Source organism: Panthera onca, chromosome A3 (genome assembly GCF_046562875.1).
Source record: "Panthera onca isolate mPanOnc1 chromosome A3, mPanOnc1 haplotype 2, whole genome shotgun sequence".
NCBI classification, from domain to species: Eukaryota; Metazoa; Chordata; class Mammalia; order Carnivora; family Felidae; genus Panthera; species Panthera onca.
This window is the reverse complement of record NC_138341.1, coordinates 112647489-112668067: the sequence shown is the minus strand read 5'-3', so window position 1 is coordinate 112668067 and position 20579 is coordinate 112647489. Positions and strand designations below refer to the sequence as shown.

Sequence of the window (20579 nt, the reverse complement as noted above, 5' to 3'; positions counted from 1 at the left end):
ACACTTTAGTCGGCTGTTGTTTTTACACTATTTCCCCCTCTACTCGCCTATCACGTGGCATTTTCTGACACCGCTTCTCCAGTTCCCCAACACCAACTGGCCCAACAATACAACTCAATTCTGACACTACCTGGAGACCTCACAGGTTAACTCGGTCCCACTTCAGATGCAGCCGCAAATGGGGCGCCCAGGCTGCCCACACTTCTCTCCGGTCAACCACAAATTCAAGGGTTTCTACAACACCCCCTCGGGTTCAGTACTTTGCTAGAAGGGCTCACAGAACACTTTGCTTACGTTTACCGACTATAAAGGATACAACTCCCCAAACTAAAATGGAAGAGATGCAGGGGGCAAGGCTGAGGGGAGGGAGGTGCAGCGCCCCCAAACCCTCTCTGGGTGCATCGCCTCCTGGCACTGTGAGGTGTTCATCCAGAAGTTTTCCGTATCTCTGAATCCGGAGCTGGTATAGCCATGGCTCCCCAGCTACCGCCCCCTCCCCCCGCCGCCCCCCCACCCTCCACCAGTCCCCTCGCCTCCTTGGAAGTCAGTGGGAAGGGTAAAAGTCCCACCCTCCAAACCTGTCCATTCTGGAAACTCTAGTGATCCCACCTCGTCACCTCATTAGCAGAAACTCACAGGGAATCAAACGGAATCACTGTGAACAAAAGACGCTCCTATTGGGAAATTCCAAGGCTTTTAGGGGACAAAACCCAGTTATTTCTTCTTATGCCCATACGCTTCCTTCAATGTTGGAAGGACCAAAATTCTCCTCTTTATATTTAACCATCAACTCTGATGAAACGGACGCCAAATCTGCCTCTCAAAACAAGTTGCTTGTTCAACGTAGCGGTCTGATGCCTGAGCTCCCACGGGCGGGGCGGTTCCCAGACAGCCCCGTGCTCTGCGTCGGGTCAAGGGGCAGCTGGCCCGAGGTGGTGGGGCAAGGTCCAAGAGCTGAGCGGTGCCTGCTCCGTCTCGGGTGCCCCTCCCCTCTGGGCCAGGGAAACGCTAACGAGCATCCCAGACAACTCAGATGCTTCCTCCAGGATGGCCCCATCCTCAAGGTGGAGGCCACAGGCACCTGGCACTGCCCTGGGCCCCCACTACCCAACGGCTGGGAGTGTTGAGGATGTTGGAAGAGCTTGGCAAGAACAGCTGTCGATGGCTCCTCTGTGGCTGGAAATCACATGTGGAAATAAAGTTACATTCACATCAGACTCCGATGAAGGTCCCAAACCAAATGTCAGCCTTGCCTTTAGAGCCAAAGGCATCTCCAGAAATATGTGGAGAATAGGCAAGACGACCCCAGACTAATACCCCACGTGGCCTGCGCGGTGACCAGTACCCCCAGGCAGCACCTGGTGTGCGGCTGAAAGAGAAACAGGGCGGCAGGTAATCCCCAAGCTCCCCAAGCAAGTCAAGGCCAACCAAGAGTCTGCAGACTACAGCGCAGTCCCAGGCCCGAGGTGGAAGAAGGGGGCGCCCCAAGGCCAGGTGCGTAAGGCCAGAGTCTACTCCCCACAAGTGGTATGCAGGACACCATGTCAGGAGACTGATTAGTAACCACGTATGGCTATTTATTTTATACAGGGCTCTGTACAAAATATTTACATGTATTCTTTACAGAACAGTAAACCACCTGAAGGTAAAGGATAATGCTTTCCTCTCATTGGCAGGGGGAACCCTGATGTCAGCAAAGCCACAAAACAAACGAACCCCCTCCTTAGGCCATGGCGGGAGCATATGACACTTGCTTCCTGGCATCTAAAGGCCGTGGCCCTGGGACCCTGATCACATGCCCTCCTTCCCTCTTCCCCATCAATTCCTTCCAGGCCCCAGCGCCGGGGTAGCAGGCGTCCGTGCTGCCATCTGTCCCTAAAGATGACAGGGGACAAACTTGCTGGGGGGAGAAGACTGGGACTATCTGTCACATCACCACCTCGGGGGCCTAGAAGAATTTCCTTGGTCTTCACGAATCCCCCACTGTCTAGATTAACCCACCCACATTACACTCGCCCCAAGTGGGGCTCCTGCTACAGAGAATGACCCATCACTTTGACCTTCTGTTTTAAAGTGCTTAGTGTCACTTCACGTGACTTGGCGTAGACACCACTCCCCACTGCTCTGGGCCCGCTGGCTGCCTGGCACACTAAATGCCCTCCACTCCGTGGTCTGGGTACGCCGAGGGAGAGGACTTCTGGCATGTTCACGTTAAGAAAACACCTGCCAAGAGAACAGTGCCCCAGAGACCAGGGAAATGAAAGGACATTGCTGCTTCATACCATACGCCTCAACTCTTCAGAGCAGCAGAAGGCACTTTTGTTTTCAAGCCAGAGTTAATCTCAAAGAAACTTGGCTTCGCTTACGGGAAAAGCCGTCCAGGAAGGACCGAACGATCCATCTTGTCCCCTAAGTCCTGGAGGGTCCCCAAGAAGCTCAGGGCGGGAGCTGGCTGCTCTCGGCTTCCCCCAACCTCTGCAGGCTGCAGTGTGTCCCTTTCTGGTTGCTGACGAGTTTCCAGTGACATCTCCAACCAGGAAGGAGAGACCAGCAGTCGAGGGCATAAACTGAACCCCCCCCAATGAAGCCAGCGTGGTGAGCGGGTGCCTACATGGGAGCAGGAAAGTGGTCTGAGGGAAACAGGAAGGAAGGAAAGCTGGGCACGTGGGCACTCCGGAGGAGCGGGGCTGTTAGCACACAGCAACTCGAGCTCAAGTGAGGTGTTAAATAACTGGGGAGAAAGGAAGTTCAGGGTCTTAGAAGCTCATCCTTCTGATGAGAACTATTTTTCCCATGAAGGAACTATCATTTTTAAAGTGAGGGCACTTTACACGTTGGGTATGTGTAATTCTAAAAACAGTAATAAAAGTGTCCTTTAAAAGCAACATCATGTGGCGTGTGCAAGAGAACAGACAGGAAAAAAAGACACAAGGCAGGCAAAACCAGTTTGTATCTGGGCCCTACAACTTGATGTCCCTTCCTGTTCGACTGGAGATGCCCAAGTGCCTTCTAGGTTGAAAACAGGCAGGATTTATCTAGGAACCTAGTTCACGCCTGTCTGATCTCTGACCAGCTCCGCCAGCTAGCAGAGCTGCTCTTGAGAGGGGCCGGTCTTGGTCCCGGCCGGCAGCCTCTGTCCCTCGCCTTTGCTCCAAGGTCCGACTTCCTCAGCAGTGGCTCCCTCCGTCTCTGACTGGCCGCCGCAGACAGAACCGGAGGAGCCGCGAGGCGGGCGCTCGGTGGCCCAGCTTACTTACCACTGGGCAGCCGAGAGGGTCCCCAGGCACCAGGCCCAGTGGGTTCCCACAGCCGTGGGCAGCTCAAGAAACCCAGTTCCTCCAACACGAGAGGTGGCAGCGGGGGTGGGGGGGGTGGGGGGACGCTGAGTAACCGCCCCCGGAAGGAGAGGAGTCCCGCAGCCAGGCCTCCAAGTGCCGGTGCCAGATGCCAGGCGGGCTCCCCTCTTGGCCTCTGAAGCAAAGGCAAACCACGGGCAGGGAGGGAGGGCCGGCAGGAATAGAAAACCCTTGACAGAAACCCTTTTAATAAAGGAAATTCCACCCCCTCCCAATCCTTCCATGGAAGGGTGAGACCTTAATGTCACGGAAGAGGAAGCGTCCTCTCTGGCGTCTAGGGGAAGAGCTGCAGTTGAAACTTCGGGGCCCACTCCAGGGCGCTCTTCACCACGGCCAGGGCGGCCGCTCCGAGCGCCACCGTCAGCCCCATCACTGCCAGTTTCACAAAGTGGTTGGTCCTTGGTTTGGTCAGGACGTCTTTCGTTCGCTCCTCAGGCCGCAGAAGGCCCCGAAACCGCTGCCGCAGCACCGTGTCAGGCCTCTGCTGGGCCGACGCCAGCTCGAAGTCTTTGAAGGTAGAGGCTGCCGTCCTGCAGAGGGAAGGAGACGGAAAGAACGAGATGGCGCGAAAGAAGACAAGGAAAGAAAAACTGGATTATGAAAGAGGCTGAGGGCAGAGCCACCCACTGCTTAGAAGGCTCTTCTTGATACAGACTCATGAAGACCCAAGTGGGGGTCCTGCTGGCGTAAGCTCAGATCTCTAGAAGCACGGCCCCGCCCTGTCCCCAGCAGACACGGTCTTCGCCGCTCCTGCTCACGTACGAACACCCCCGGTTCAACCGGAGCCTTGGCCTCACTCACCTCTCGGCCTGCTGCTGGGCAGCTGCATCCAGAGCCAGCTTGGACGGGGGAAACTGAACGAACAGGTCTCCGGCTCTACTGATCAGTGTCTCGTAGGGCAGGTCCTGAGGGATCTGGGACAACAGGTGGTGGACCGAGGCCATGTCGCAGTCGCAATCCAGGACCTCCTGCTCTCGATGCAACACGATCTGTGGGGAGCAAGGCCTTGCGTCAGAGACCAGAACATACGGGGCCTTCGCCGCTGGCACGTCATTCTCCTTAGCGATGAATTTAAATTGGTGACAGACTGGGCTGGCCCTGCACCTTCAACAAAGTCTCGTGTCCATCTAGGAAGCAATAACGCACGTATCTGAGTGCTTTTCCCGGTGAGCTGGTCTTTCCTACAACCGGCAAACTCCCACCCCGGGATGTGGAAGGCTGACCAATAAAATGAGCGAGGTTCTTTCGGGGGGAAGAAGAGGAAAGGGGTATCGGGGAGATGCCTGGAGCTCCAACACGGAAGAAATGGATCAAAGCAGTAGAAAGAACAGGCTTGCTCCCCTCCCCAAAACAGCGAAGGGTTCCCGTGTGCTTCCACTTCCACTCTGACCTCCACGATCCAGGCCCTCCTGACTGGAGCCCCCACCAAGCCACGTCAGTGTCCTCTCGTCATACCACACCTCGCCTCTTCCCGAGTCTGGAGCTGCGGTCTATACCACTTCCGGAAGACGTCAACAGGAACACTGACCACCCCCAATGCACGCGAGCGTTTTAAAGGTTCAGAGGAGACATGCGGTCAACAGACTGGTTTCACTTGGTTCAACCAAGCATTTATCAAGCCTGTTTTACACAGAACCTTCGTTTCCCATGACACTCCCATTAACAATGCACGGAACGGTGTCCAGGGACGTCAGTCTGGGAAATGCTGTTTTTCCCATCTTTCCCTCGTCACCAGGTCTCCCTTGAGGGAAAATGATCGTGGACGGTGAACCTAGTTGCCGGCTCACGGCCTGTACTTACCACGGCTGCAAAATAAATGGGCATCAGCGGGTGGCAGGCGAGGAAGAAGTCGTATAACCGCACAACGTGCCTGAAGTCAGACAGGACATGCCCAAACCAGGTGATGAGCCAGCTGAGGGCAAAGATAGTTCCCACCTCGGCACTAGGGGCAAGGAAATCCAGATGTTAGGTTCCCTGCTGGGCTGTCCCTTCCCACTGTCGGGGGTGTCTTTGTCCTCCGCGCTTATGAGAAGAGTTTGGGAAAGACACTCTCTGGAAAATTCAGCCACCAAGGAATTCAGTGTCTTCTCACAAAATACAAAGTCCTTAAAACATACCCACCATCATGACACTAATACTATGATAGGGTACTGGTTGCCTTATCTCACTGGCTATTTTCTTAATGGCCAAAAAATGTCATATACAGAAAGAAGTAGCTGTTTTCACAATGTACCATCATTTTCGTTCTGAGAAAGTCATATATCCGTCTGGGGGCACAGGCAATATACATATTCTCAGGCTTAAAGACATAATTGTATTAACTGTTCAGTTAAGAGATCACTGAAACACCTTAAGACACAGATATTATTTAAAAAAAAAAAAAAAAAAAAAAAAGGGTGAGGTGCCGGTCAGACACATTGCCAGTTACACAGAAGAGAAAAAAGTCCCGTGAGATTTGCAAAGAAATATTTCTTCTCCTTGGTATCTGGTGAGTAAAACAACCCACAGCTGACTTTGTCTTTCACGCCTGGGCATCCCACAGTAGTTATGCAGTTCTCTGGTGGCAGTAACCTCAGAGTCTACCTCGGCACGCGGACCTCACCGACCTCTCCTCACCCCTCACCAGATGTAAAGTCCTCAAGGGCCTGTGCTGTGACATCTCTTGTATCCCCACGGGAGCACGGTACCCCCCAAATGCTCCCAGAATGTACAGAACTGGATTATCCAGGTCGCTGGCAGACAGAAAGGACGACCTGAAGAACTTAACGCTCATCAACATACGATGATGGGGACACCGAGCCAGACTCGCGGGGAAGACACACGGGCCAAGAGAAAGCCGAAGGGGTGCGTCTGCGCGTGCACGGAGGGGCGTATATACCTCTGCATGAAGTCGTGGAGCTCTGGATTCACCTGGTCGATGATGGGCATCAGACAGTTTAATATGTGCTTGGTGTTGTCCATTGTGGGGTCCATGAAATCCCTAGAGGGAAACAACGCACTGAGCTCGGTCCGACCGGACACCCGGATCCGGGCTGAGGGGGCAGAACGGGGCTCCCACGCTGAAAACAATGAGCAGACACCGGGCCGAGGCATTCTCCCGGGAGCGGGGCGGGGGAGGGGCGGGGGGCCTCGGGCAGCGATCGCCTTCCTCCTCTGTTCCTCCGCACCAGTACCTGAGGTGGTGGGTGGACAATTTTTCTACCAGAGATGTCGCCAGCCCCTCGCCGACCACCAGCAGAAAGGTGACCACGATGTCATGGTAGCCCTGATAGTAGTGCAGCTGGGGGTTGCGTTCCAAGATGAGCAGGATGATGTCGATCAGCTCCTCCTGCAGCCCCTCCCTCTGTTCCTCTGGCATGCCTGCGGAGGGGGGAGGGGAGATGCACTTGAACACAGCAAGCAGCCTGGTAACCAGGAGGTTAGGACGGGCAGCAAAGGAGTTCCAAAGCGTTTAATTAAAAAACAAAAAACAAAAACAAAAAACCGAATTAGGAACAATTGGGCAACACACAGGAACCCATACACCATCGATACCACCTGGCACACGGGAAAGAGCCAGAGAGCAGCCACCTCACGGCGGGCGAGCCCGCAGACGCCGTCCTAACCAGGTCCCCGCAGCGGACACTGCCAGGGGTGTGGCTACGTGACGGCACCAGCCTCCTGATGTGCGCGCCGAGAACACAGGATCGCTTCCGTGGAATTCCCATCGAGAGCGCATAAACCCGGGGCGCCCGGGGGCTCAGTTGGCTGAGCGTCCGACCGGCTCGGGCCAGGACCTCAGGGCACGGGAGTTGGAGCCCTGCGTCAGGCTCTGCGCCGACAGCTCGGAGCCTGGAGCCTGCTTTGGATTCTGTGTCTCCCTCTCTGTCTACCCCTCCCTCACTTGTGCTCTCTCTCAAAAATAAATAAACAACAACAAAAAAAGCGCATAAACCTGAATCTAATCATAAGGAAATACTAGACAAGCCCAAACCGAGGGAAATTTTACAAAAATAACTGAGTCATAAAACACAAAGGAACTATTCCAGGTTAAAGAAGGCTAAAGAGAAACAATGACTAAATGGGAAATGAATGCATCTGTATCTCTTTTTCCTGTGAAGGACATTATTGCAGTAAACGGTGAGACCTGAATAAAATATACATGAGAAGCAGTATTTTTCAGTGTTACTGATTTTAATAAGTGCACTGTGATTATGTAAGGGCCTTGTTTTAGGAACCACACCTTGAAATATTTAGGGGTAAAGGGGCAGCAGGTCTGTAATTTATTCCTAAATAGTTCAGAAAAAAAAGTGTGTGTGTGTGTGTGTGTGTGTGTGTGTGTGTGTAAGAAAGACACAAAGCAATATGAAAACAGATATAGCAAAATGCTAACATATAAGGAAATCTGGGCAAAAGGTATCTGAGGAATTATTAGTCTTATTTTTGCAACTTTTCTATAGATATGAAACTACATAAAAATAAAAAATTTAAGAGTTGTGTGTTCCCCTCTAAGCCAACCTAAGCATCACAGGAATCTAACCTTTTTTCTTTTTTAAGTTTTTTTAATGTTTATTTCTGAGACAGAGCATGAGCGGGGGAGGGGCAGAGAGAGAGGGAGACACAGAATCCGAAGCAGGCTCCGGGCTCCCAACTGTCAGCACAGAGCCTGATGAGGGGCTTGAACTCACAGACCGCGAGATCATGACCTGAGCCAAAGTCGGACGCTCAACCGACTGAACCACCCAGGCGCCCCCCCTTTTTTTTTTAAGTTTATTTTTGAGAGAGAGAGAGAGAGAGAGAGAGAGAGAGAGAGAGAGAGATCGAACACATGCGTGTGAGGCAGGGAGAGTTAGAGAGACAGGGAGAAAATCCCAAGCAGGCTCTACACTGTCGGCACAGAGCCTGACACAGGGCTCGAATTCCTGAACCGTGAGATCATGACCTGAGCTGAAACCAAGAATCACGACACCTGACCAACTTAGCCATTCAGGCACTCCCCCAGGACTATATCTTGATCTAAGATATTCCAGAAACGGGGGAGCCTGCCTCAGGAGATAGTGCAGATAACGCAGCTGGTTCTGGCAGTGGTCAGTATGGCTCCTCTGCTCATGTGACTTTTATTTTTTTATTTTTTGGAAGTTTATTTATTTTGAGAGAGAGCGAGAGCTTGCATGAGTTGGGGAGGGGCAGAGAAGGAGCGGGGAGGAGAATCCCCGAGCAGGCTCTCTGCTGTTAGCTCAGAGTCTGAGTCGGGGCTCAAGAACCATGACGTTGTGACCACAGCCGAAACCAAGAGTCAGACCTTTAACCAACTGAGCCACCCAGGCGCCTCTCATGTGGCTTTTAGTATGAAAATGCCAAAAAAAAGCCCCTGGGTAGCAGGGTCGGTTAAGCCTCCGATTTCAGCTCAGGTCATGATCTCGCGGTTCGTGATTTCGAGCCCTGCGTCGGGCTCTGTGCTAACAGCTCAGAGCCTGGAGCCTGCTTTTGGGTCTCCCTCTCTCTCTGCCCCTCCCCTGCTTGCTCTCTCTCTCTTGCTCTCTCTCTCAAAAATAAACATTAAAAAAAATAAAAAAATAAAAAAATAAAAAAATAAAAAAATAAAAAAAGGAAAGAAAGAGAGAGAGAGAGAGAGAGAGAAAGGAAGAAAGAAGGAAACTGCCAAAACGTGGCCTTGTGAGCTGCTTTGGAGGAGTGGCCCCAGCACTGCTCTCCCACACCATTAGCTCTTCCAGTTATGACAGACATTGAGAGAAAACAGTTCATGGAAGCGCCCAAACGACCCTGAACAAAGGGTTTAAGGTAAAAGCAAATTCATCTGTTGCTCGTGTTTACACCACCTCTTCTCAAAAAGGCATACTGTAAAAGATAAGCCAAAAAGAAAATGGAGCAGACCAGCTACAATGGTTAGGGAAAGTAATGAAGGAGGAGAGACTAACCTAAACTCTGAAGTTTCAGAGTAAGAGAGGTCGGCTAAGTTCAGAACAACACAGACACAAGAAGAATATGAAAGCACGTGGAAAGGTCAGCCCACACAAAGAGCCTCACGCACCATCGGTCCATAAACGGAAGAAGCAGAAAGGGTTCCAAGGAAAAGATTAGCTGGGGGGAAATGGGGCCTTGGCCCATGCGGTCTTATGTGGACCTGTAGCCTAGGGAAAGGGGACTGGGCCACGGGCACACGTTCTTCTCAAGAGCTACCGGCCACACAGGGATGGCGAGTGTCATCGCCTTGGGAGCAAGGCTGCAAGGGGCGAAGAAGGCGCTTTAACGGGCAAAATCTGAGCCAGAGCACGGTTTTGGAAGAGGGAGGCAATGGGTTTAGAGGCTCTCGTCCCCTGCAGCAATTCTCCTTCCTCCCCAGACCTACGCAAAGGCGAGGCTGCCAGAGGGAGAGGACGGGATCAGAAGCACGAGGTCTGTCACCCAGCTTCCTCTGTTGCGAAGACAGAGACCAGAGCCGGCCACTGTTCTCCTTCTCCCCAGCGTGGGAAGCAGTTTCTCAAACAGCCCCTTTAACCGCGCAGGGAATGGCCTCCCTTCCAGTCCAGGGACCCAACAGAGGCATGTGGGAGAAATCCCTACTTAGAAATCCAATCGGATGAAGGTATGCCTGGCTCTTGTTAGCGCCCACTGGTCAGCCAAGCTGCTCTTTAAAGCCAGACAATGGCTACAGCGGTCCCTACGGAGTCCCTCCCGTGGCTCTGAAGGGGGAAAAACCCCTAGGGTTTTCACCCACCACCTCTAGGCCAAGAGAAAGGACTTCTGGCTCAGACTTTGGCAGTGCGGGGTCTGAAGGTGACCCAGTCGTGAGTACAAGGTCCCCGACCGGGTCCCGCTGGGTGCAGTTGGGGCGGGAGCTCCTGGGGCGGCAAGACCGAGGGAGCACTTGCTTCTCACCGGGCGGGAAGCGCCGTAAGGACCGGCGGACGTCCAGCAGCACTTGCTGGTAGTCCTTGCTCATCTGCCGCAGGTCCTTCCCTGTGGGAGGAAAAGGAACGTGTTACCGCAGCAAAGTCTGAGAAGCCGGAGCAGGGACAAGAACATTCTGCTATGGCACCAAAGGCCGGGAGGGCACACTTAAGCTTTTTCCTCAAGAGGACATATGACACAAGAGACAACATGGGGAGAGGAACCCCCAGGTTAGCTCCAAACCCGCCGTTTCATTCAAGCTAAAGTGACTGTAAGAGGAGGGACACGGACTGTCTAGGAGGCAACCCTGAGACAGAAGGAGCAGTGCACAAGGAGTCAGGAGGCCGGGGGCCTGTTGGAGGCAGCTACCGTGTGTCACCGGGGGACGGCCCTGAACTTCAAGGTCCACGTCTGTAAAATGGGGATATTTCCTTCCATATGCCCCTCTCAGGTTACTGCAAGGATCAGATGAGATCGTGGATGGGGAAACCACAGACTGCTAGAGAAACTCAAACATCTGTACAGCCTAGGGAGCACTGAGCCACTCAGAAAGGAGTATTAAGATAAACGCACACAAAGAAGTACCTCACCTCTCTTGACCCTGAAATTCTAGGACTGAGTGCAAACAGGAGTGGGTACTTGTGTTCAGCTGCCAATCCAACACTGAAAATACCGCGGCAGCCTCTAGCTGCTGTATATACGCAGCAAGTGCACACTTTCCTCAACCAAACCGAGTGTTCTGTAACAAGTGCGCATTTCCATCACAACTACAATCGAAAGCTACCGAGGAGCAGGTGTAACACATCCCCACATACAGACTTCATCTTATAAAGATCTGGGAAGTTTGCGATCTGAGAGAAGGACATCATCTCAGGAGTCAAGAGTGTGAATATGGTGATGTAGCTTCCTTCCAACCCACAGCTGACTGCGCCGAGGCAGCCGGTTTCAAAGAGACGAACAAGAGGCGACTTAACACCCACTCGGCTGCAGTGTGCACCATGACACTGCGAGCTTTTGATCAGCAGAGGCTGTTCTAATCATCTCTAGTACCGGGCGCACAACAGGAGCACAAGGACCACCTGCCAAATGAGTGGAAGAATCTCCAGCACTGGACTTCTGCTATACAAGGCAGGAAAGCCACCAGTGTTGAGTGAATGAATGACAAAGTGGATTGTACTTTCTTTGTACGTTGTGCTATATTCCAAGAAACTCCTTCGACTGCATGGGCCTTGCAAACTAGTTAAGGAACAGCTTTTTATACAGTTACAGAATTTGAGCTTTCAAAAGAATCTTAGTATTTCCCAACGAAGAAGTTTCGTTTGGCCTTGTTTTTCTTAAGGACCGGAGAAATATTCTCTCTCCCCATGGCCTAAAGTTTCTCAAAATGGAGTTCATTTGCACCAGAACCAGCTGGGGTGCTTGTTAAAATACAGATCCCTACAACCCACCTCTAAGTGAACACAGACCAGAATATAAACTCCCCCACTTAGCCGATAAAAGCTACCTATCAACCTCGTAAAAGCTCACTCCACGTTTGAAGAAAAGTCTTATCAGTTTGGCCTTATTTTCAGAGTGGGCCCAATTTTTAGCGTGGGCCCTAAAATGCTTCAGATTTACTCATCTACAACTGGTTTAAAATGAGCATTAAGAATGAAAGATCCTGAAATTCTTTTGTCCTCGCATCTTAGACAAGTTCCCCTCACAACCATTCCCCACCATTACCTGATATAGGAGGTGGGTCATTGGTATTGACATTGAGGAGCTTGGGCCACACTTTCTGCCTGATCTCATCAGTCAGGAGCCCTCCTTCACTGATAGCCATGCGTCTAAGGGCAGCCACGTCAGTGGGATCACTGTTCAGAGCCTGGTAAATCTCTGCCACTTTCTTTTTCCTTTTGGCGGTAAAGTCTGCAAAACAAAGGGGAAAAAGGCATTAGGCACGTATTCAGCATGTGTACATTTTCTGCGCAGGGCTCAATCTCCTTATTTGATTTGGGGTACAGGTAGATATTCTTAAAGTCCACCTACAAACATGTAATTAGCACATAATGTGCAAAACACTAAGGAGATATATACCATGTAAGTAACAAACAAGGAATTACAATTACAATAAGTGCTCATTAAACTCAGGCATATCTAACATTTACTGTTAATGTTTTAGGATAAGATAGAATAGGATAGTATAGTATAAGATAGGATAGGATAGGACAGAATAGAATACAATGCTTGTTCTTTCTTAATCCCAAACTTCACAGAACATATATATAATGGTTTTTCCTGTTTATATGCATATCGCCAAAATTCAATACTGCATTATTATTTTTTTTTTTTAATTTATTTTTGGGACAGAGAGAGACAGAGCATGAACGGGGGAGGGGCAGAGAGAGAGGGAGACACAGAATCAGAAGCAGGCTCCAGGCTCCGAGCCATCAGCCCAGAGCCTGACGCGGGGCTCGAACTCACAGACCGCGAGATCGTGACCTGGCTGAAGTCGGACGCTTAACCGACTGCGCCACCCAGGCGCCCCTCAATACTGCATTTTAAAATAAAACCACGAGACAAAAATTTCCCAGTTACATGCTAATACAACTGATAACATTTCAGAATTACGCAGAGACATTTTCTTTCTTTCTTTTTTTCCCCGAAGTTTATTTAAGAGACAGAGAGAGCGAGTGGGGAATGGGCAGAGACGGGAAAGAGAGTGCCCCCAAGCACGTTCCACACTGTCAGCGCAGAGCCCGATGTAGGGCTCGAACTCACGAACCATGAGATCGTGACCTGAGCTGAAACCAAGAGTCCAATGCTCAACCAATGGAGCCACGCAGGCGCCCCTTTCTTTTTTTTTAAGCTCCACACTCAATATGGGGCTTGAACTCATGACCCCGAGATCAAGAGTTGCACAGTTTATTAACTGAGCCAGACAGGAGACCCTACATATTTTCAAAAACAGATCAAAGGGTATACTTGGGTCTCCAGCGTGGCTGGTGATAAGACAGGCATGATAGCTGCACACAAAGCAACTGTTTCCTGATGACCATATTAAGTAAGGGTGATGTTCTAAGCATCTTACATCCCTATGTGATAGTTTATTTATACACTGGCATTTTACTGTGTTTAAATTCCTTTTTAGGAAATTGGCTGAGATTTGTGGTTGATGTGTATCATATTATAATTTTTCTATTGAAAATTATGTGGAGGGACACCTGGGTGGCTTAGTGGAAGCATCCGAATTGGGCTCAGGTCATGATCTCACGGTTCATGAGTTCAAGCCCCATGCTGGGCTCTCTGCTGTCAGCACAGAACCCACTTCAGATCCTCTGTCTTTCTCTGCTCCTCCCCTGCTGGTGTTCTCTCTATCTCAAAAATAAATACATCAACTTAAAAATAAATAAATAAATAAATAAATAAATAAGCCATATCTTTAGAAGAAAAAAAAAAGGAAAAGAAAATAACGCAGAAAACATGCTTTCACAATTTGATGTGGAATGCCTAACTTTTGGAACTGCGAACTGCAAACGCAAGTTAAACAAGACAATACCAAAGAGATGTTACAAAGCAGTGTACCATAATTGCCCCAAAAAAGGGATGTGCGGACACCAAGAGTTCAAAGAGACCGTTGTAGGTCAGGCTAACTTGAGAAGGCATTACCGGAGAGTGCAATTTCAAAAGGAAGGGGAGGATTTCAAGAGGCAGAGGGCAGGGTAGAGAGAAGAAAGGCCGAGAGATAAGAAACACAAGTCCCTTCCATCTAACAGTAAATCGACTCCTTAAAAAATGTTTATGTAGCAAATACAAGGTGCAAGACACTACACTTAATGTAGTGGAAGGTAACACTGGAAGGAAGTTTGGGCTTTAGAGAAGATGAACGCTGGAAGTCGGTTAGGCTTTAGGAGGGCCACAAAGCCGCTCTCTCTCAACTATAAACATTAAAATTTAAAAAAAAGGGGGGGGGATGCCTGGGTGGCTTAGTCGGTTAGGCATCCAACTTCGACTCAGGTCATGATCTCACAGCTCGTGAGTTCGAGCCCTGTGTCAGGCTCTGTGCTGACCGCAGGAGCCTGGAGTCTGCTTTGGATTCTGTCTCCCTCTCTCTCTAGCCCTCCTGGCTTGCGGCTTGCGTGCTCTCTCTAATATAAACATTTAAATAAAATTAAAATTTAAAAAAAAAAAAAAAGGAGAGCCACAAAGCAACTTTCCTGAGTAGTAGTTTATTCTGAGACAACAGTCCACAAACTGTTTCCAGGACAAAGACGCACATTATTAACACCAGTGAAAGGTGGTCCTGGTAACCTACCTACCACAGTTGTGACACACTAACCACATAAACAGGTATCACTGCACTGCGGTCACATGCAACGGGAGGTGCAGCTACAAATGCAACACAGGTGACTCTTCACCTGGGGAAACCTGTCCTCCTGGCTAGACTGTTATTTTCACCTAGTAGGATGACCATCTACTCCTGTTTGTCTGAGACATTCCTGGTTTGCGCCTAGAGTCCCAGGATAATCATCCACATAAATCCCTCCTGCCAGCTGCACTCTCAGAAACGTCCCAGTTTGGATGCTCAATTAAATGGTTACTCTACCTAGAAATCATGAAAAAACAAGTCCCAATGCCCTCTGTTAGCAGAGCACCTAGCTAGTCAGACGTTTGTTTATAAGGTGCTTCAAGTTCTTGGCTTGAGTGTGTGTGTGTCCGTCCGTCCTTCCCTCCTTCCTTCCTCCCTTCCATCTCCCCAGCCACTCATTAGTCTATCCATCCATGTATCAGTCCATCACCCAATGAGCATCTACTGGTAGTTAAGCACCACACTGGGATAAAAAGATGAATATGACCCCTCAGCCTTTGAGAGGCTCACGTTGGGGAGGAACACAATTATTATAGAACAGAATCATAACGAATTATGAAAATCCAGAGGAAAGAATGCCTACTCCTGGGGCAATCAGGAAAGGCTTCAATGAAAATATATTCTGCCACCTTCTTAAAGCAAATTTTGCACATGGAAGACTGTGCTGGAGAGCATTCCAGGCGGAGGAAAGAGTACGTGCAAAGACCTTATCACATGAGAGAAACACCATGTCCAGAAAACACAGAGAGAGTCTGTGAGGCTCAAGTGTTAGGTAAAGAGAGAAAACAGAACCTGGGAGGACTGCAGGAAATGTGGGTCATAAATGAGTCTGGGTTTTATCCTGCACTCAAGAGGAAGACAAGGAAGGAATTTTAAACTACGGGTCAAAGGGCCATCCTTTGGAGGAGAAGACATGTAGACATGTGGAAGAAAAGAAGACCTTTTTTTTTTTTTTAAGTTTATGTATTTATTTTGAGAGAGAGGCTGAGCACACAAGCAGGGGAGGGGCAGAGAGAGGGGGAAGAGAGAGAATCCCAAGCAGGCTCTGCACCACCAGCACAGAGTCCAATTGGGGCTCAGACCCATGAACTGTGAGATCACGACCTGAGCCGAAGTCAAGAGCCAGACGCTTAACTGACTGAGCCACCCAGGAGCCCCAGGACTTTTTTTTTTTTTTAATGTTTATTTATTAAAAAATTTTTTTTTAAATATTTATTTATTTATTTATTATTTTTTAAATTTTTTTAACATTTATTTTTGAGACAGAGAGCATGAACAGGGGAGGGTCAGAGAAAGAGGGAGACACAGAATCTGAAACAGGCTCCAGGCTCTGAGCTGCCAGCACAGAGCCCGATGCGGGGCTCGAACCCACGGACCGTGAGATCATGACCTGAGCTGAAGTCAGCGCTTAACCGACTGAGCCACACAGGCGCCCCTAAATATTTATTTTTGAGAGAGAGACAGACAGAGTGTAAGCAGGAGAGGGGTAGAGGGAGAGAGAGACACACACACAGAAATCTGAAGTAGGCTTCAGGTTCCCAGATGTCAGCACGGAGCCCGACATGGGGTTTGAACTCACGAACTGTGATCACGACCTGAGCCGAAACCAGATGCTTAACCGACTGAGACACCCAGGTGCCCCAAAAAGAAGACTTTTTATATAACAACACAGGCTGAGACGAAATATGGCAGGGACTGGATTAAGTTCTGGCAAAGAAAGAAAAAGCAGCAGATATTTTATATATATATATATTCCCCCCCCCCCCAATTTAGAGTGCCCTTGTACTTTCTACACATCACAAACTAAGAACACTTAGAATGATAACACTGAATGCTGCCTGAGGTAAGCTGACATTTAGAAATCTTGTTAACCTACTTGTTAAGAGTGTGGAAAGATTTCCTCAATTTGTTTAGATATCTATCCATATCACCCCCTTCCCAAGTAAGCTGCTTGGCAATCTGAGGGAAAGGAAAACTGTTGCTAGTAACTTGGGGGAAATAACACTGTCTGCAATCAGCCAGATTCCCATTATGCTTTGGCAAATAATCTGCCAGAACTTTAACTAATTCGGAACCACAGCTCCAACACTTATCTCTCCTAACACTCTACTCTGATTTTGTTTTTAATCCTGCATTTCAAAATGCACTCCTGTCTTCTTGGTTTTTGGCACTCTGTGGGAACCCAACAAATATGTGCAGAATAAAATAAATAATTTAGCTCAGCCACTGCTCCTCTGGAAAAACTGGCCTACAGCAAATGACATTCTTTTTCCCCATGCTCCTGTTAAGAATGGGCTCACTGCACAACTCTACCATAGATTTCCAGACTCTTTGGCCTTTTTCTAAAGTTACTGGTACTTCCCAGAGTAGGATACTGCTCCAATGTGGACTTGAGCTGCTGTCTGTTCAGGGTCCAATATCAAAGGCACGCCTGTGTGTGCCACTCCCCTCCTTCAACAAATATTTATGCACCTAATATATAGGCTCTCGTTGTGATGTAAAAAAGGAGAAAACAGAAAACTCAAGTGAATTGCAGATGGAGAAAGCACAGAGTGATAAGGTCAACTGCTAAGCTACACAACAAGGAAGAAAAGGTTAGTGGTGTCAGCTAAACAGCTAATTTCACCTCAGAGAGAAAAATCATAGTCCTATTCTGGGGATGTGCAGGAAAACACCGAGGTTTAACATCTACGATCTACTTTAAGAGAAATTTTATGTATGGATTTTGGGGTGAGACACACATTGCTACACTTGAGACATCTGCATATAGGTCATCCAAAGTCCCTTGAATCCTTTCTTCTCCAGTTTCGTTTTGCCCCCACTTAAGAGAGAGATGTATTATATATATATTCTGAAGCTGATACTTTCCAAATTCCTTTACAGTAGAGGTCTTGGCTATCATAACCATGACAGAGTGAAGTAACTATCCTACAACTGGCTGCAAAATGTAAGACACTGCTATTAAAAAAAAAAAAAAAAAAAAAAAAAAAGCCTGATATCTGAAAAGTAATTCCCTCAACAAGGAGGGAACAATGATATAAGTACTATTTGACCTGTTCTCCGTGAAAATTATTTTAATAAGAGAATTGAAACAGTGGTTCTTAACAGTTCAGAGAAGGATGGCTGAACCCATTACTTTCTCACGCCTCTCTCAACTCTGGCTGCAGAACCCAGGTAAAGATCCTCCGAGCAATAAGTATCTCCCAAAACCATCTGATATATACAGATGGTATATTAAGATATATCTTAATATACAGGGAAAGGACAATGAGAAAAGATAAACAAACACTAGCTATGCTTCCTCTAAAAGTTTTTCCATATCAGCACAATACATGTTAGTGACTTAGATGAGGTAAATGATGCTAGACACTTAATAATGAAATCTGTGTGAGAGTACAAAATTCCATACTGATTATTCGGTTTAAGTTTGCATATCAAGAATGCTTTAGTCTTCTTTTTTTTTTTTAAGTAAACTCTACCTCCTCAAACTCACGACTTTGAGATCAAGAGTCTCATGCTCTACCGACTGAGCTAGCCAGGCACCCTGAGAAAGCTTGACAGTTTTTAAACAGAAGTCAAACTCAAATCAAGCCACGCTAGCCTTAATCAAAACAATGGAAGACACGGCCAGAGGGGATAGAGAGTCCCCCTAAACAGACACGCCCCTGCCCCATCCCTTGAACTCCTAATGTTGACACTGGAAAATAACTTAAAGTTTTATGTTTGAACTTCATATCTGTACCAGATAAAGACAGTGGGAGAGGAACACCTTACCTTACTTGGAGTAAGGTTCCTATTAAAAACAAAAGAAAACAAAGTAGCCTCTGTTTCTGGAAGTCCTAATTAGTTTCAACAAACAGTATCCAAATTAGCAGAGATCCATTAACTACCTGAAACATGAAGACAAGCATGTATTAAGAAAGACTGCTTTACCCTAACAATAAAGAAAAAATATTCTAGAGAGTAAACCACTCTGATCGTAAAGTCTACAAAGGGGGGCTTCCAGTATTAGTAACTTTGCCATCAAGTCTCCAATAGGATTAAAAACAGAACAAAAACATTTAACAAAAACAAAAACTCTCATCTCTAAATTCCTCCCATTCATCCAGAGAAGCAAAACATCAAGGAAACTAGGTCTCACAACCTAGGCACAGCCACACGATATAACAGGTCACAAAACCCATACTACTCGGGGCACTACTACGCCATGAGGACAGATGCCAGTCATACTAAAACACCAGCAAAGGGTTGACAAAGGCCAAAGAGCCCAAAGAAATAATACGAGTGAGCTCCACTTCCATCCAGGATTAGAACAGGAGAAAAAGAAAATAACAGAAAATGAGCCCAGAGAAACAAAATGTGGACACCAGGTGCTTCACCAAAAATATGGGTTGAATACGTGGTTGGTTCTATTCTGGGCAGCGCCCATCAGAGGACGGAAAGGTGGGAAAGTCACCTTAGTCTTAGGGGAAAAAGATTATTTTACTCGGTACAGAGTAAACGTGAATAATTTTAAGTGCCGTATTTTAACTGTACGTAAAACGTATTCAAAACCAGTGCACAATGAAACCATGGTTTCACAGAAATTACTGCTTGGTATGAAACTATGAAAATCTGGGAGAATCGCTTTCTCCTACAAAATTAAGTAACATTCAAATAGGTGGCACAGGATTGAGGCAGAAAGTAGATTAGTGGTTGCCAGGAGCTGTGGAGACTGGGGAATGGGGAGTGATGGATTTCTTTTGGGAATTAGAAACGTCCTGGAATCAGACAGCGGCTATGATTGCACAACACTGTAAATGTGCTAAGAACCAGTGAACTGTACATTTTAAAAGGCTGGATTTTTATGGCAATTAAAACAAATAGGTGGTACACGTACACCGCGTAAATCAAGCGGGTGAGCGATGAATGAAGTTTGGGAAACTTGCCTTACAACTAGGGAGGAGGCACCAGGAGCGTGCGGACGTGGCCGGACAGCCTCGGGCCGGGGGTGGAGGCTTGGCCTCAGTTCTCCGGGAGACCCAATTCTCTCCAGACGTGACGAAGCCGGACCAGATTCCCCCGCCCTTCCTTCGCACAGGGGACGCGAGTCTGCCAGCAGGGTTCCTGTGGTCTCAGCATCCGCTGGCTCCCCAGTTCCAGGATCGCTTCCCTTTCAGACGTGACCGGGCCCATCACCCTTTTCCTCTCCCGCCGTCCCGACCCCGGCCCGCGGCGCTGGGCGCACCCCGCGCGGTCCCTCGGGCCCCTCCTGGACGCCGCCTGCGCCCGGGGCCGCTCCTCCGACAGCTGTTCCTTGCCTCCCCCCTTCTCCACCCGCAGGGCCGCCCCTGCCCCTCGCGCCGTCCCCGAAGGCCGCTCCTCGGCACCCCCGCCGGCTTCCGTACCTGTCTTCTCGGCGCCGCCGTCCCAGCGGCTGGAGGTGGGGCCGTCGCCTTGCGCACTCCGGAGGGCCATGTCCCGGGGGCCCGGGCCCGGGCCCGAGCCCCGGCTGGTGGCAGAGCCGAGAGAAGACGCGGCTATGGCCGCGGGACCCAGCGCCGGCTCCGCCGGACAGGGTAGGGATCGGTCAGCCCGCGGCGCGCAAGCGCGCAGGCGCGCAGGCGTCCGCGCGGGCCCCGCCCCCGCGCCTGCACGTGACCAGCCGCTACGCTAGGCCGACGGCGGTCGGGGGACACGCGCGCGGGCGCCCTAAGCGGCGAGAGGAAGCGCGCGCCCCGGAGTTCTAGCCGAGCTATAGCGTGCGGCACACTTGAGTGGGTGTGTACGGGACCAGATTTTGTCATTTCTTTTGCTTTCCCTATCTGTAAAATGATAACGATGATAAAAGTACTGTCTTAACCAGGTCTTTGAATATAGAAAATCCCAGAAACCGAGACTCGTGATTGAGTGTAGAGCACAGGGACACAGCTCAATTCTTGCCTGCGGGAGTGATGGGACCGAGACAGGCTCTCCTGCCCGTCACAGCTCTAGGGCTAAAGTGT

General features: G+C 49.3%; 1 protein-coding gene across 3 annotated transcripts; it reads right to left on the bottom strand.

The window, feature by feature from the left end:
* Positions 1 to 1556: 1556 nt before the first annotated feature.
* On the bottom strand, positions 1557 to 20198 carry TBC1D20 (TBC1 domain family member 20). 3 transcript variants are annotated; one of them, XM_081795325.1, is made up of 10 exons: positions 19983 to 20194; positions 19520 to 19747; positions 18370 to 18481; positions 11970 to 12155; positions 10236 to 10316; positions 6530 to 6716; positions 6235 to 6336; positions 5157 to 5298; positions 4158 to 4345; positions 1557 to 3886 (listed from the first exon to the last, which is right to left on the bottom strand). In XM_081795325.1, exons 4-10 carry the CDS (start codon positions 12067 to 12069, stop codon positions 3631 to 3633), a joined length of 1056 nt encoding a protein of 351 aa, XP_081651451.1. In that variant the 5' UTR covers positions 12070 to 12155; positions 18370 to 18481; positions 19520 to 19747; positions 19983 to 20194; the 3' UTR covers positions 1557 to 3630. The 3 variants fall into 3 exon arrangements, with proteins under 3 accessions (XP_081651451.1, XP_060470491.1, XP_060470485.1); XM_060614508.3 differs by lacking the exon at positions 18370 to 18481 and having other exon boundaries at positions 19524 to 19747; XM_060614502.3 differs by lacking the exons at positions 18370 to 18481; positions 19520 to 19747 and having other exon boundaries at positions 19983 to 20198.
* Between the last annotated feature and the right edge of the window lie 381 nt (positions 20199 to 20579).

Coding starts and splice junctions, on each gene's coding strand:
- TBC1D20 (XM_060614502.3), bottom strand. CDS start 20,052: ATGGCCCTCCGGAGTGCGCAAGGCGACGGCCCCACCTCCAGCCGCTGG. Junction 12,156..19,982: donor CGGCGGCGCCGAGAAGACAG/GTACGGAAGCCG, acceptor TTTGTTTTGCAG/ACTTTACCGCCAAAAGGAAA. Junction 4,346..5,156: donor CCATTTATTTTGCAGCCGTG/GTAAGTACAGGC, acceptor TGCTCCCCACAG/ATCGTGTTGCATCGAGAGCA.